The sequence below is a fragment of the Salvia splendens genome, chromosome 1 (assembly GCF_004379255.2).
Source record: "Salvia splendens isolate huo1 chromosome 1, SspV2, whole genome shotgun sequence".
Taxonomy (NCBI): Eukaryota; Viridiplantae; Streptophyta; class Magnoliopsida; order Lamiales; family Lamiaceae; genus Salvia; species Salvia splendens.
In genome coordinates this window covers 3,081,435-3,097,649 of record NC_056032.1, presented here as the reverse complement: position 1 = coordinate 3,097,649, position 16,215 = coordinate 3,081,435, and the positions used below count along the sequence as shown (strand labels likewise).

At 33.6% G+C, this 16,215-nt stretch overlaps 3 protein-coding genes and 1 pseudogene across 5 annotated transcripts; 2 read left to right on the top strand and 2 right to left on the bottom strand.

The window, feature by feature from the left end:
• Positions 1-1,355: 1,355 nt before the first annotated feature.
• On the bottom strand, positions 1,356-2,331 carry LOC121757637 (probable aquaporin NIP7-1). The gene is made up of 4 exons (XM_042153153.1): positions 2,230-2,331; positions 1,753-1,957; positions 1,633-1,690; positions 1,356-1,551 (listed from the first exon to the last, which is right to left on the bottom strand). The coding sequence occupies exons 1-4, from the start codon at positions 2,329-2,331 to the stop codon at positions 1,356-1,358; spliced, it is 561 nt and encodes a 186-aa protein (XP_042009087.1).
• A 35-nt stretch (positions 2,332-2,366) lies between these two features.
• Positions 2,367-4,136, bottom strand: LOC121796464 (annotated as a pseudogene).
• Positions 4,137-7,807: 3,671 nt separating this feature from the next.
• On the top strand, positions 7,808-10,709 carry LOC121793964 (dual specificity protein phosphatase 1-like). 3 transcript variants are annotated; one of them, XM_042191998.1, is made up of 6 exons: positions 7,808-7,948; positions 8,502-8,643; positions 8,716-8,851; positions 9,136-9,256; positions 10,106-10,195; positions 10,277-10,709. In XM_042191998.1, exons 2-6 carry the CDS (start codon positions 8,542-8,544, stop codon positions 10,311-10,313), a joined length of 486 nt encoding a protein of 161 aa, XP_042047932.1. In that variant the 5' UTR covers positions 7,808-7,948; positions 8,502-8,541; the 3' UTR covers positions 10,314-10,709. The 3 variants fall into 3 exon arrangements, with proteins under 3 accessions (XP_042047932.1, XP_042047920.1, XP_042047926.1); XM_042191986.1 differs by having other exon boundaries at positions 10,050-10,195; XM_042191992.1 differs by lacking the exon at positions 7,808-7,948 and having other exon boundaries at positions 7,980-8,643; positions 10,050-10,195.
• Positions 10,710-12,472: 1,763 nt separating this feature from the next.
• Positions 12,473-15,874, top strand: LOC121796840 (transcription factor MUTE-like). Its single transcript, XM_042195616.1, has 3 exons — positions 12,473-12,737; positions 12,866-13,249; positions 13,492-15,874. The coding sequence occupies exons 1-3, from the start codon at positions 12,642-12,644 to the stop codon at positions 13,597-13,599; spliced, it is 588 nt and encodes a 195-aa protein (XP_042051550.1). The 5' UTR covers positions 12,473-12,641; the 3' UTR covers positions 13,600-15,874.
• Positions 15,875-16,215: the final 341 nt, after the last annotated feature.

Genomic DNA, 16,215 nt, shown 5'->3' with positions numbered 1-16,215 from the left:
TTTTTTATATGCAATTATACATATTACCTCAAGGCTTAAATAGATATGACTCCTTCGACTTTGTCTTAGGTTATTTGAGTTATATTCTCATTTTAGTGGTCTCAATGTATTTGAATAATTTTCCTTTAAGGCGAAAAGTAATATTTTAATCTTTTTAATTTGTTTTATTTTTATTTATTTATTTAATTTAATTTAATTTTCTATTTAACTTATACAACACACATTTCTTAATTTTCGTGGGAAAAAAAATATTCGACTAGGATCGAACTGGTTTTTTTTTTAATTATTGCATGCAAATTTCGACTACGATCTTTTGGCATACAAATTTTTGAAAAGAACTTTATCGGGCTGAAATGTCATTTCAGAATAATCTAAATTTTCTCTAACCTTTTGGACCTAGTGTTTGTTCTCATGAATTATTCCAAACATTTGCCGCTTTCATTCACAAAAACAAACACATTTTAAAGAATCAGATTCTGCCTATTGTCTAAGATACCCCATGAACAATAAACTATCGATAGTAAATAACTACGATTTTAGTTATATCGAACATGTTAAATATGCAAGTAAGTATATACCTACGTGATGTAGGAAAAAAAATAAAAAAACGACAAGATAAAAGAACCAAAAATAATTACTATATATAAAACCCTATGTCCCCATCGACCTAGAAAGAAAAAGAGTAGACTATGGAGCCATCTTATGTCTAGCTACAGAATGTTTCAACACAAAAATTAATGGATTTATCTATGATTTTTTATTTAATTTTAAGTAATTTTACTGATAGTGATAAAATACAGGTCTGTATATAAATTTAATGATTTTAATACTAGTAGTTAGTGTACAACTTAAGTTTAAATTTTGAAAAAACGAGGCACAAATGAGGCTCATGGAATAAAAAAACAAAAGATAAGGTCAAGGGTATATAAGTCATTTTAGTTTGTCTATAACTCCTACTTATATAACCTTGCGTGGGTAGCCATAATGTCACTATTTAGCACCACTCTATTTGCGCGATTGTTCTCTCTCATTCACATTGTCACGCCACAAACAAGTAATTAGGGAGTGTATATGACTCAAGGGGAAACGATTAGTATGAATTTTATTTCAAAATCGACGATTCTAAGTTAACGGATTTAGAATAAATGGACTCAATTTGAGCTTAAAGAAAGTATGCCAACGAACAATCTAAATAGTAACTTGGCAAACCGAACTCCTACTAACTTTTATCAATCCTAGACAACATATTTTGTGACATTAAATTTGCAATCTTGATGAATATAGAGAGGTGAAAAAAAGCCAAGCAATGCATTTGAATTTCTGTACTACTACATCACTATAACTGGTGTGACACCCTACTGCAATGAGGGATGGGTGCCTTGGATGATGTCGCAAGACCAGCCTTGGAGGCGCAAGGCTCGATAAACGACGACGCCGGCGATTGCTCCGACCGTCGGGGCTACAAGATATACCCACAATCTATCAAATCTCCATGTAACAAGTCCTGGTCCTAGTGATCTTGCTGGGTTCATTGATCCTCCTGAGACAGGCCTATGCAATAAATTAGTCCAATTTTTTTATACAGATCAAACTTCATGATTTTTCCGACTATTTGATTTAAAGATGGTATACCCCGAGACAAGGACTCCCAACCATATAGCCCTTCCAGCAACAAATCCAGACACATATTTGAGATGCATAAATGGTTTGTTAATTAGGACAAAATCCCAAACAAAAAAAATGACAATGTTGGTCTTACCGATTGCAATTCGTTGAACAATGAAGTAGTCATGAAGAGCACGATGAACGTCGCTACAAGCTCCACCAAGAAGGCTTCGGTCCACCTCCGACGGGCTGGCGTCATCAGCATCAGCTCCGGCTTGATGTCGTACACGAACTGCCCTGCGTACGTCGCTAGAACGGATCCCCCTACTTGCGCAATAACATACAACGGAACCTTAAAACACACAACATTACATCAAGTTAGTTATTCTTGTTATTCTTATGATATTTTAGTAGTATTTTATCATGTTACATACCAAAACAAGAGAACTCATCCCAAAAAATCAGGCTGTCCGAATAAAGAGAGAGAAAGTTCATTTGGTATTATAATTAAACCTAACATCTTTATTTGTTGTCTTACACAACCGATGTGGGACAAATTTCCTTGCACTGGAGTCTGTAACAAGTGAAGTTCGCGTTAACCTTAGACCTAATCGATCAACTAACATTCCCCGACTCCACTTGATTAATCTGCCATTGCTTTACGGATCTTAATATAATCATCTGTTTACTATATTTAGGATCAATGTCTCCTTCCTCCAACTCCATCACTTTTATTTCTCGACACATTTTATGTCAAATAAAGACATAATTCACACACTTGTGATTATGATCCCATTTCATATAACAAAATTCTAGATCTCCCTATCCATTAATAGACATAATTTCATCTACTCCACAACTCTTAATGGAGTAGTTGTTATCATACTACATCAAGAATACTTGTTACATCACACAAAAGAAGGAAACCTATATATGTAAAATAGAAACCCTCACAAGATTAGAACTACAATCCCACAACTATACAAATCATTTGACCAAAAATGAGTTCCCTCTCCTAAAAATCATCACAAAATCTCCCTATCCATTGAAGATGTTTCAAAATCAGAGCACTTCTTCTCTCCCTTCAACAATGAAGCAAATCCAAGCATGGAGTTTCCCAAGTTGAACTCAAGCAGATGATCCTCAATCTGATAGCCACCAACAACAATTGACTCCCTAGGATTCGGACCACCATCCAAGAATCCCAAACACATCACTTCATCATTCACCACCACCATTGAATTCCCCCCATGAATCCTCCACTTCACCAACTCACTTTGCAGAACAAGATCAACAACAGGAACATTCTCCATATGTTTTGAGCCAAAACACACTTCAATTGAAGATTCATGGAGATCGCAGCACTAACATAGGACTCAACAAATGCAGCATAAATCTTGCTCTCAAATGTAGTGTAAGGAGCAATGGTACTAATCTTGGCATCAAGAATCCCTTTTTGCTGCAAAGGGAGTTTCTTGCCAGAAGCCTTGATTGAACTAACATCAATGTAATAAAAGCCTTCACCTTTCTTGGAGATTAGAGGTGTGAACATCATTGAGCTTGAGATTCGGGGGCTCCCTCCGAGGAAGACCGCACCCTTTTGAGGGGACAGACACACTGAGAATCTCCTCTCAAAGAATCCAAACGTGGTGGAGAATTGTGATGGGAGTGAGATTCTTGAATCTCCCAAGCCTAGCATGCCTCTAGCATCATGAGCCAAGCCCTTGAGCAGCAAGGTTGGAGAGGATAAAAACAAGAATTTCTCAGTCTTGGCAAATGAAGAAGGCCCAATCCCATCCCAGAACTCCATAGCTAACACATCCTCAGTCAGATCTCCAGATGTGGATTAATAAGATCATGAACTAGACTCCATTGGATCTAGGATGAGATCGGGAATTGCAGAGAAGAGGAATGAGAGAAGATATTTTTCTCATTTTTACTGAATGAATGAAACAGTTCACAAATATCACCATATATACCGTGGTGTATCGGTGTACAAAAGATATGAGCACAGAATCAAAACTCATAACTAAAACATAACTAGCTAATACTAACTAACTTGATCTCTTGCCTTCCTTCATGAGCTGAATATACATAAGTCTAATATGGATGTTGTTGAAATAGAGTTCTCTGCCAGCAAGGTACAACCTTTGGAGTTGTACTCTACTCCGCTCCCCCTGATTGACTTAGCCATGGAGCATTTGAGCGAGCAGGGCTGGTGAGACTGGAAAGCTGATTTCAGCTCAGAGGCCATCCAAAGAGAAGGGCAGTTTAGGTCAACCACGAGATTGGCTGAATCGAGATTTTCTCCCATGAAAAGATGAGCTACGTATTGAAGAGTTGAGGGGTCTTTGGAAACTGGAAAGATTGCAGCTTTTGGCAAGGTGGGACTGTGGGGAAGGGAGCTGGCTTTTAAAATTAGTAGAATGAGAGGAAGCAGCAGAAGCAAGAATTGAACAGAGCAAGCCATGTGTGTGTGTGTGTGTGAGAGAGAGAGAGGTCTGAACTCTTAAAATCAGTTCAGGACTTCAGGTCTTGTGAGATTTAAGGTGAACGAAGTTAACTGTCAATTTTTTATGTATGTACTGTATATAACTATATACATATACATATGCAATGGAACCCTAAACCCTAATAAATAAAAACTATAAATATCATACAAACTACAAACTATGATCAGGGCCGTTAGAAAATCTCAACAGATGATAAAATAGTAGCAACAATCAACACAGTGTCAATGGTTGATGTTGTATTGATATTGTGTTGATACTGTGTTGACATTTTCTGTTGCTACTATTTTGTCATCTGTTGATATTTTTTAACGATCCACATCATAGTTTGGAGTTTTGTACAATATATGAGTTTGCATTTTATCACTATTACAAATACAATAATATTAGACAATTATATTTCTAAAATTAATTATTTATTCTGGTAAAGAAAAGAAGCGGAACATTTGCGATATTTTCCATGAATTTAGTGGCTAGACTACTACCAATACCATCTCGGTTATCAGTTATCAGAGCATCCACATCCGTGCTCTTGCCAACGAGCATGGATGTGGATCCGACCCCACTTTTACTCCCTGCTCTTAGGCAAGAGCACAACACCCACATCCGTTCTCTTCCGCAAGGACGAGCACAAGGGCCCCACCATTCCATTATTCAATTTAAATAAAAACATTTTCACAAAATTAAAATTCATTAAAAATAACCGAAATAATATTACAAAATATAAAAAAATTAAAAATTACATAATTAAAATCCTAGAAATTAAAAATTACATAATTAAAGTCTTAAAAATTAAAAATTACATAATTTTAATCCTAAAAATTAAAAATTACATAATTAAATTCATAAAATTAAAAAAACCCACTACTCGTGGCCGAATTTCGCCCAAATGGATGATGAATGTGCGTATTTATATATGATTTTGGGATTAAATTTTTTTTTAAAAATTTCAAAAAAAATTTTCAAAAAATGGTAATAAAATCTGTATATTTTTGGGAATCCGAAAAAATATATATTTTTTAATTTTTGGTATTATTTTTTATTTTAAAAGAAAAAGAAAATGCCAACGGCCAATAGAAACGTGTCACGTCGCCCTGCTCGCTGGCACGGACGTGCTCTTAGGAAAGAGCGCAGCGGCGGACAAGCGTGTCCTTGCCAGCGGCATGGACGGATGGATGGAGCATGCTCTCCGATGTGGATGCTCTCACGGTTTTCACATGTGTATGTCATGTCAATTTGTTAAAGCTTATTTTGTCGAAAATAGGATGGATGTAAATAGTTGTAAAAATTTACATATTTTTGTGATTTATAATTCAATTTTTGAAAAATATGGAACACACCAAACTTTGACCCATCATGATTTATTTGTTACTAAATTTTATTTGAAATTAATTTTTTTTTCTTCAAAAAAAGAAAAATATTTGATGTACTGTGTGAGAGATAAATAATTACTCCACTTCTAAAAGTAGTGTAATTATTAGTATAAAACTCTGAAATGATTATTCGGAAGTATAATGGAGCTTTACTAGACTTAATTAGTTTTTAACATTGATTTACTTTGAAGGTCTTTGAATAATAGTAACCGGATTTAATAAAACTATGTCTTGAGCCCGCAATTGGAAATACTAAAAATTACGGTAAGAGAGACAAATAAATTGGTACAGTAGTAGTACCTATTTTATTTGAATTATTAGTCTTTGCAGCCCATCACAGGTAAGCCACGTTGATTAAATGAGTTGATAATATATTTTTGTTTTTTAAATGTGTAAGTGGGGGAAAAGGGGAAGTGGCTATTATTTTTAAATGAGAGCATATACTTGGAATAATGTTAATGTTTGAAAGAAGATATGCTCAAGAATAATAGCATATCCAATTATCCATTTCATTTATTTGGGCCATCACATCAGCACACTATATCATCCATGAAACAACTACTCCATATAGGTATTTTCCTTCGATTTCGATTTATTAATTTCAATTAGTTTCGAATTAATTCAATTTTGAATAATTTGAATAAAAGCCACGTCAAATTATGTTTTTTTTAGAAGAAAGAACAATTTTTTTATATGTAAACTACCAAGTTTGAATTCATTGAATGTTTGAAAAAATTAGGTTACCTATATGTGTAATACATCCTCATTCTTCAAATAATTCTTCTTCAAATAATTCATAAAAATAGCCCACTTTCATTTATGGCAAATTGTATCTCGTTGAATATTAGATATATAGCTAACCGGGTATCAAATATGTTTGAGACCCACTGTCCTTATTTTTCCAATACCTGAATCCGTTATGTTTCCTCGATTATGTCAGGTAGCAGGTATCCAATATCTGCCGAGTATCGTGCTAAGTCGGGACATACCTAATCACCGCTACCCACTTGTCATCAACCATAGGAAGAGATTATCATTTTTAAATGACAATGACGAAGATATGCCTAATAAGTAATATGAGTATATCCACTTCTTTATTTGATACACATCGAAAAATATGTCATTTGGGGTTGATATGAGTTTTCATGCGTAATTGGTAAATAAAGAGAGAAAGAGAAAAAGTAATTGAAATTGTAGTATAATGCATGATGGAGCCTATAAATGATAAAGTAAAAAAGAAGGAGAAAAAAATTATCATAAATAAATATAGACTATTACTGTGGTACGACCGAAAAAGAAAATATAACATATTTCTATGGGATGGAGGGAATATCAGATTTCACTAAGATGCACATCAACATATTGTATGTACTCCATAATACAACAATTGATTCAGTATACTGCATTTTACACTCCATTTTTTAAAAGTAATGTTCAGTTTTATAAATGAGATAATATTGAAATTTTTTATTAACCCCACCATTTTTTAAATTACTTAAAAATGGAATCTCAATTAGTTCTTTTACTCATTTATCGTAAATTATAGAGAAATTGAAAAAGGGGTACCGGGTTGGGTTTTGCTATACTATTAAATTATCATATACACCCTCCGTCTCAGTTTAAGAGTCATGTTTTGTCATTTCCGTCCGTCCCAGTTTAAGAGTCTCATTTATAATTTACCATATTTGGACATAAAATTTAACCTCATTATTGATGAAATTTGCACTCAAATGTCATTACTTTCATAAAAATAAAACAAAAAAAATCTTAAACATACAAAAAGTAAAAAATGGCTCATTTTCCACTATCTCACTTCAATTATTAAACACTTCAACAATTTCTTAAAACTCGTGCCCTAACTAAATTGCACTTCTAAACTGGGACGGTGGGAGTGTACAAAGTACTTGTGAAATGGCCTTTACTTGAATATGGGCTATTATGAACTTGAATAGTAATGACTGAAAAATATCAAGTTGATATAGATTGAAATTGTAGTGAGTTGTAGTATATGTAAAAGTTACATCACTCATAATCGATAGTAAATTTGATATGTGTATGAGTTGGTCCAGCGACGGAGTAGTTAATGGTTGATACTCAAAGTTTTGGGTTCGAGTCCGCCGTGGCACATCCTATAAATCTATATCTATATCTATTTATCTAATGAGATCAATTTCACTATTCCTCAAAATTGGGCCTGCCTGAGTTCCAACTGCAATTAAAATAAATCAAAGAATGGGTCAAGTATTGAATGCAGGCATTCTTATTAACAAAATTAATTTGATGTAAATGAGCTGTTTATATTGAAATAAGGAGCTGAAAACTGCACAGCGCAATCACCATTTATTATACATGTACTTACTGCTTCACACCACTGCGGATTCTGTGTCTCATAGAAATAGGAAGGAAGAAGACATCTTTTTTTCTCATACGAAATTCCCATTATTTCCTTCCATTCAAAGTGTACGTGATCCGCTCTCAACTCCTATCCTATCTTTTAATCTCTACTGTTCATTGCGTCAGTGATTCGAATTCTTCTTTAATTGGACTATTTCTGCCCCTTTTCTTTGAAAGGAAAACCAATTCTGCTCTTTCCCTCCCCGGGCGCGATCTCCTTCCTCTGATTTCCGAATTGGGCTGTTTATAGAGTGATAGTAGCACTGTTTGATTATTTTGTCATAACACTCTGTTTTGTTGCTGTTGCCTATGCGTTCAAACCCCAACTTCTCATCACTTTTACGCTTGTATATGTGTGTGTGCATATAGCTTTATTGTGTCATTGTTTAATTGCTTAAGCATTAGCTTTATTAGCTGATAATTTGATCAAAGACATTTGTGCAAATAACTACATGTAATGATTGTAATCTGTTTCGTTGGAACTGTGTTTCTGTAACGAGATAGAGCCTTTTTGGATTGAATTTTGAAAAGGAAGGAATAGGACTAGACAATTGTGTCTAGAAGGAGGTTGAGTTTTGGATGGAATATGATATAATCTTTAATCTCTGATGCAACACAGGTTCATCGACTAAACTACTGCAGAAGTTTCCTTATTAGCAATGGCTGGTGATGCATATAAGGAACATATTGCAGGACTATTGAAAGTCATCCGAGCTTCGAAAATTGTCAAAGAGGACAACATTCCTTGCCTAATTGAAGATGTATTGACGTCTGACATTGTTTAATGATGTTTTGTTTCCAACTAGTCTGATTTTTTTTTTCCTCTCGTGCAGGGCCTTTTCTTAGGATCTCTTGGAGCTGCCAATAATAAGACTGCTCTGAAAGCGTTGAACGTCACTCACATATTGACTGTCGCCTATTCGCTGATCCCTTCTCACCCTAACGATTTTGTTTACAAAGTTATCGAAGGCAGGTTTTCCAAGATGATTTTGCGCTTTTTCATTTTTCACTGCTTGGTTTATTTTGAAATCAATTGTGTTGTGTGATTGTGAATCTGTGGATTTGCTATCACAGTGGAGTGAACTTTGATGCTATGACTGTTAATCTGGATATTACAAACATAAAATCACTCCTTTTATTTCAAGGCATTTGTAATACATTTTTTTATTATGTTAAATCAATATGCCCAGGTTGTTCCGTGTAAGGTACTCGACTCAAGGAATTAATCAAAATTTCATTTTGATTTGGAACAGTTCGCGACACAGAAGATGTCAAACTATCTCAGTACTTCGACGAGAGTTTTGCATTTATAGATGAAGCTAAGGCGTCAGGAGGTGGTATACTGGTTCACTGCTTTCTTGGACGATCAAGAAGGTATCTTTTTTCGATTTCTAGTTGACAGAAGTGTGTCTTAATAAATGAACTGATCCGTTAATGTAAATTTGGATTTTGAAGTTTAAAAGGCAATTGCATTAATATGTTAGTTTTTCTGATATGAAACTAATTATCATATACCTGTTGAGATCCATTACATGTCTCCACTCTTTCATAAGCAAAGAAATAAATTCCTGAATTTTAGTCTGTTGTAGATGTTATTCTGCTGTCAGTGCCAGAATAAGCAATGTTGTTAATTACATATGCCAAAGCTTGTTTAATGACCTTGTGTATTAGCTGTTCAAACCGGTTACTTGTGCTTGCTGAGGCAGACCCTAGTTGTTGAGCTATAGAAAATTTCGATACTCTCTGAGGTACAGATTATTCTAAACCATGGCATCATCGAACATAATTATGGTACTATACAGGGTGGCTTGCTTTAGACTCTCAGGAAAGCATCTTAGGTACCTTTTGATAAAACAGAATCTCCAATGCTGGTTACAACATCTAAAGTTTGTTACGACCAGCAACGTTGGCATCTATTTGCTTATTTATAACTCAATCTCTGTAAATCAGGCACATATGTTTATAACTTCAGTAAACGGGTAATTATCTGAAACATTTTCAAACTAAAATCAAGACATTATGATTCAGAAAGAAAACTATGCCACTAAATTATTTTCTCTGTACTCTGTAGATAAATATATAGAAAACTCAAAAGGGTAGGGGCAGTTCATCTCTTTGTGTTTGTTTGTTTGTTGTTCTGAATTTGATTTATTGATGTACAATGCAGTGTTACCGTCATTGTTGCTTATCTTATGTTTAAACATGGTATGAGCTTATCTGAAGCTATGGAGCACGTGAGGGTGAAAAGGCCAATGATGTGTCCCAACCAAGGATTCATTTCACAACTCGAGGAGTATGCGAAATTTCTTCAAGGTGATCTCTCCTCTCATTTAGTACTGATAGATATTTAAACCAATGTTTAGACAACTTTCAGCATTTCCATTTGTCCGGTAGATGCAAAAAACAAGGACAGATCAGCACACGAGCCTGAAATGTCGGGTGGCTCAGTATAGTTATCTTTCAGTGAGATACGAAGACACCTCCAATGGCTACCGATGTATACATACAGAAGCATTCTTATCGCTTCTTCTTGTCTCTGTTTCTGAAGCAGCGGCAAATTATAGACATCAAGGCACGTTCATTTCTCTCTTTGGAGTGAATAAGGGGACACATTTCTCCACATGGATTACAATGGACCAAACTCAATGTCTGAAGCAGCTCAAATTAACTAGTTGAGCTAATGCTAATATAATCATGCCTGTATTTAGAATTTTAGCTTCTGTAATAACTGTTTCGTGCTCTATTTATTTCAAATCAGTTACCAACAGATTATGCTGTTGTTTTCATTTTGGATGCTGAAATGAAAATGATAGGTTGCAATGTCTTATTTCGGATCTTTTGCCTTAATCATCTTCAAACAGTGTTAAATTTCTCTCTGCATTTCTAATGTTGCCAACCAAACCGGCCATAATACTAATACCCTAAGCCTCAATCCAAAATCAATTACTAATATATCAGTCTTATATACTTCCTTCGTCTCATAAAAATATTTGCACTTTTCATTTTCGTCTGTCCCACAAAAATATCTGCATTCTATTTTTAGAAACTTGTATCAATTTAATAATGTAGGTCCTCCTCTCTCTTACTTTACCAAACTATTTTCCTTCTCTCTTACTTTACCAATCCATGGCCCATATATTTATGGGACGGAAGGAGTATTTTTTTAATTTGGTTCATCGATAAAAATTACTCCTACTACTATTTCTATTTCTGATAATATGACCAACCACTATTTTTCTCTTCCTCTACTTTTTTTTCCTTTATTCATGTTTATTTAAGGCAAAACACATTCTTAGATCCTTATACTTTAATCAAAATGTTCATTGGGTCCTCGTACAATTTTTTCATTTTAATAGGTCATTATACCTTTCTCATAAATTTCATCACATCCTCGTACAATTTTTTCGTTTTAGTAGGTCCTTATACTTTGATTATAACTTTTATTAGGTCCTTATACAATTTTTTTATTTTAAGATATTCGTTTAATTTTATCTTAGATAATAATTTATATTCAATTAAATTTAATGAACCTTTTAATTTTATTATTTAACTTATCTTATGATTATAAATATTCAGGGAAACGTATCTTTCAATATAAATATAAATAATCAATTGAAAATTCGGATAGTTATTCTAAAAAAACTTCGATTTTAATCTTCAGTCATCAAGGTTAACCTTTTTATTATTCTCTACAACTTATTGACATTATTGGATAACAAGATGATATTATCTTTATAGACTATGCTAAGTTAGATAATGGAATATGAAAAGTTTATTAAGTTTAATTAAATTTAGATTATTATCCAAGATAAATGTAAAAAAGTCCCTAAATAAAAGATTGTACAAGGACCTAATGAAAGTTATGATAAAAGTATAAGGACCTACTAAAACGAAAAATTGTACGAGGACCTGATAAAAATATTGTGAAAAGTATAAGGACTTATTAAAACGAAAAAATTGTATAAGGACCTAATGAACATTTTGACTAAAGTATAAGGACCGAAGAATGTATTGTGCCTTTATTTAATTTCAACTTCAACTTCAACTTTCCAATTTTACATTGGCAATGGATGAAAAGAGCATAGAAAAATACGATCTATATTCAACCATTTTATCAAACTCCTTACACATGCATATGGTTTGCTACTATAAATAAATAGAATTTAAAAATCCACCTAGCTAGTAATCAAAGTAGCACCCAAATTATTAAGATAGTTGTACTAGTACTACTATAATCTGATGAAGCTATGAAAAGTCTTTTGATGTCTTAGGTTTTGCCACATCCAATATACAGAGATGACAATGAATGAATCTAGCTAGGTTTTGGTGTAGAGCGTGGCATGCATGAGAGCACCCATCTTTCATGACTAAACATCCATAGTTTAATCATACCCTCTACCCTTCTTTATTTTATCTCACGCGTACAACGTAATTATCCCAACTTCATAAACGTGATGTATAATACTACCTACACACGTACATACATATAACATACTACTCCTACTACACAATTAAAACACACAAGTAAAAGAAAGAGTAAAGAGTAAAATCTCTATAAATTAACCTCACGAGAGTGTAACACATCGCATTTATTGACCAACCCTAGTTGCCATTCCCACCTACACACGACGTCGTACCTATTTAATCTAGCTACATCTTCCTCCTCTATAAATACCCTTAACTTAAACCACATTTTCCAACACACACATAACAAAGTCAATTGATCGTGATATATTGTCGTCATAGAGTTCTTGATCCAATGTCTCACATCGCTGTCGAGAGAAACCGCCGCAAGCAGATGAACGACCACCTCAAAGTCCTACGTTCCTTAACCCCGTGTTTCTACATCAAACGGGTCCGAATTTTTTATTTTTGAAAAAAAAAATCAACATAATAATGTTAACGATATTACAAATATGCCACTGAATACGAGTTTTCGCTTGAGTCAGACAGTCTGACATAAGTTTTTGCGCGTGTTTTTAGGGTGACCAAGCCTCGATTATTGGTGGAGTGATCGAGTTCATTAAGGAGCTGCATCAAGTGGTGCAGTCGTTGGAGACGAAGAAGAGGAGGAAGAGCCTGAGCCCTAGCCCGGGCCCCAGCCCTAGGCAGTTCAGGCTCAGTCCTCCTCAGCCGGAAACACCCTTTTTTGGGGATTTCAAGGAGTTGGGAGCTTGCTGCAACTCCCCGGTTGCTGACGTGGAGGCGAAGATCTCGGGATCCAACGTGATTCTAAGAACTCTATCGAAACGAATCCCGGGGCAGATCGTGAGGGTCGTTGGTGTCTTGGAGAGGCTTTCCTTTGAGATTCTTCACTTGAACATTAGTACCATGGAAGATACCGTTCTTTACTCCTTTGTGGTCAAGGTATAATTTATGTGTGTATTTAATTTGATCACACTAATTAAGAAACAATTTTGATCAAGATTTTAATTTTTAATGAGGCCAATAATTCGCATCCATTTCGTCACCTTGGAGTTGCTCTTTTTTAACGCTATATATGTACACTTGATTGTATAGGGATACAAATTAAATCCAAGAATCACAATGCAAAAATGCTTTTGATGTGTGTATGTGAATTTATAGTAGTTGTTTTTTTATTATGACAGATAGGGTTGGAGTGCCAAGTGAGTGTGGAGGAGCTAGCATTTGAAGTTCAGCAAAGTTTCTGCTCTCAACAAGTCTACATTAGGGAACATGCACAAATTTTGTCATGAAAAATTAACTAATTAAACTTCTATGTAGTCATCAATGTAACCCTAAACCCTAAAACTTGAACCCTATATATATATATATTGAGTTTGTATGTGTGTGTTAACTAGGTTTCTATATATGTATGAAGGGAAAGAAAGTGAGAATATTCACTACATGTGTTGTTACTATCTAAATGTAGTACAGTTTTGGGGTTACACGAGATGGATTCTTGTGCATCTTCCTCATTTTTATTAGTACTATATACTAGTATTAAATTGTGGTATTTATTACGTTATTTCATTCCTTTTCAAGAATTATAAAGATCATTGAATTAGAATTAGCTAGTTTATTATGGAGCTTAAACGAGCGTTCTTAAGGTTATATAACTAATAAGTTTTCTAAAAAAGTCAGTATAAAATTATAAATCAAATATCGAATTAACATTGTATTTATTTATTTTTGAGTTAGCCCACGTCTTTACATTAACTGGTCTTACTAATTAAACAAATTTGAGTAACCTTAATTGAGTTTTAAATAGAATAATATGAAAATTACATCCACAATCAAATATTTACAAAGTTTATATCACTACCAACTGATATATTACGACTTCAATATGAAGAACAGTATATAGCGACTTTAATTCTTGGTATTCTATCAAAATTGAAGAGAGGATAAGGCCCAGTTTAAAATATTGGGCTTCTCATACTAAAAAATAAATATGGCCCATTTTAATTATTTTTCAACTAATTGTCTGAACCTGGGCTTCAGAAAATACCAAGCCCATACTTTTAAGTTGAAAATTAATTTGCCAATTCGAGACAACAAGAAACACAACTCTTATAAAAAAAGCAAGGAACTTTTGTTTATGAAAATTGTACTCTACTAATTTTTTAATTTTATTATGGCCCACAATATGCAATATCCATACATATAAAAATATATATTCAAATGATATTTTACAATAACTTTCACAATGATGCATATCTTATTTACTTAGAATATTGCACATCAATATGATTGCTGTGTCACATGAAATAGCAATGAATTGTACTATGCATCTTTGTCAATGTCCATCACATTCACATGCAAGACTATTATTTATATTTTCTTCAAATCTCTGTGTGGAAACAGTTCAAAATCCCCTTTCTAAATATAAAAAATATATCTTTTCTCTCATATTTTCGTGTGTGAAATAATTGTGTCTACTTATGGATAAGGAGTGATTGACCTCTGCTACTATTTCTCAATTTTGTCATTCATTATTTAGAGATAGCAAATGACAAAATGATTTATTTGATATACCGAATATAATTCAAAATGAGAAATCATAGTGTAATAATAGAGTGCATGTGATATGTCCTTTTTTAAAAAACATATATTGCACTCACATTTTTGTTAGAAAATATTATCGAGTGATGAGTACAGGTGATGTAATTTGAATATTGAGTATATATTATGGTCAAACAAATGGGACAAAACAATTTTTTATGGAGTAAGTTAATTTATTTCCACAATCAATCAAAGTCTAAATTATTTGAATCAAATTCAATAATTGCTTGAATTGATGCTAGTTTGTGGTTGGACTAATTGTTAATGTTTATACAGTAAAATGCAATTGAGAGTATATTATTAATTAGTTAGTCAAGCACGTATCTATCTAAATAATTGTTTATATATAATGTGAGAATGGTTTGATGAATGTCTTTGTCAAAACCTAATCTCATTAGATTTTAATTCTCAACAAAGAACAGGAAAATCTCTGTTACATTTGTGAGAGAGGTGTCAAATCCTTCATTTCGCTTTAACATAGTACTCCTACATACATATATCACTATGAGCAGTGAAATGAGATGCAAAAATCTATAGTCAACTTTAGCCGGAGCTGATTTATTTAATGTTTGGGTTTTTGTAATTACGATCCAACTAAATTAAATATTTTCAATACCGAATCCGATAGTTCGGCTCGAAACCGATCTGTTCAGTACGTCCGGTTCCAGGCCGAACCATAACCGGAATCAAAAGCTAGGCAATTCAGATCCAGGTCCAAAATGGAATCGTATTGAAAAACCGGATCATTTTATACATTAATCACGAAGGTTTTAAATAATTAAAAACGAACCTTTTTGGAACCTTTATGAGCCGATTCCAACTCCACCATTCGTTGAACCGGAAACGACAGTTTCGAATCCGGCCGCAACACTTAGGAGTGTGCTGCACTGCACCTATAATCACATAAAATAAGATATTGAGATCTTATTTACTGATCTAAAAAGATTTTTGGGCCCAAGCTCTTCATTTTGGACAAAGAAATTAGAGAAATGAGAAAGAGTCACGAGACCTAACTAGGTAAGGACTCCCTTTTAATATGGGGGCTTATTTTTGTCAATGGAAAACAAGAGAATTTCCGGATTTAATTTTCGATTTACTATTATATTACTAGTATATAATTTTATTGTAGGCTGTGAGAATTGAATCTGAGATGTCTATAATCATAGATATTAGGCTTGTCATTATTTTGATGCATGTTTATTTTCTTCGAAATTACGTGAAAACATTATATTTCGACCAGTGCATTTGAAATATAAACAATTTGTTAACATTACAAAATTAGTAATAATTAAAGATTATGAGTTCTC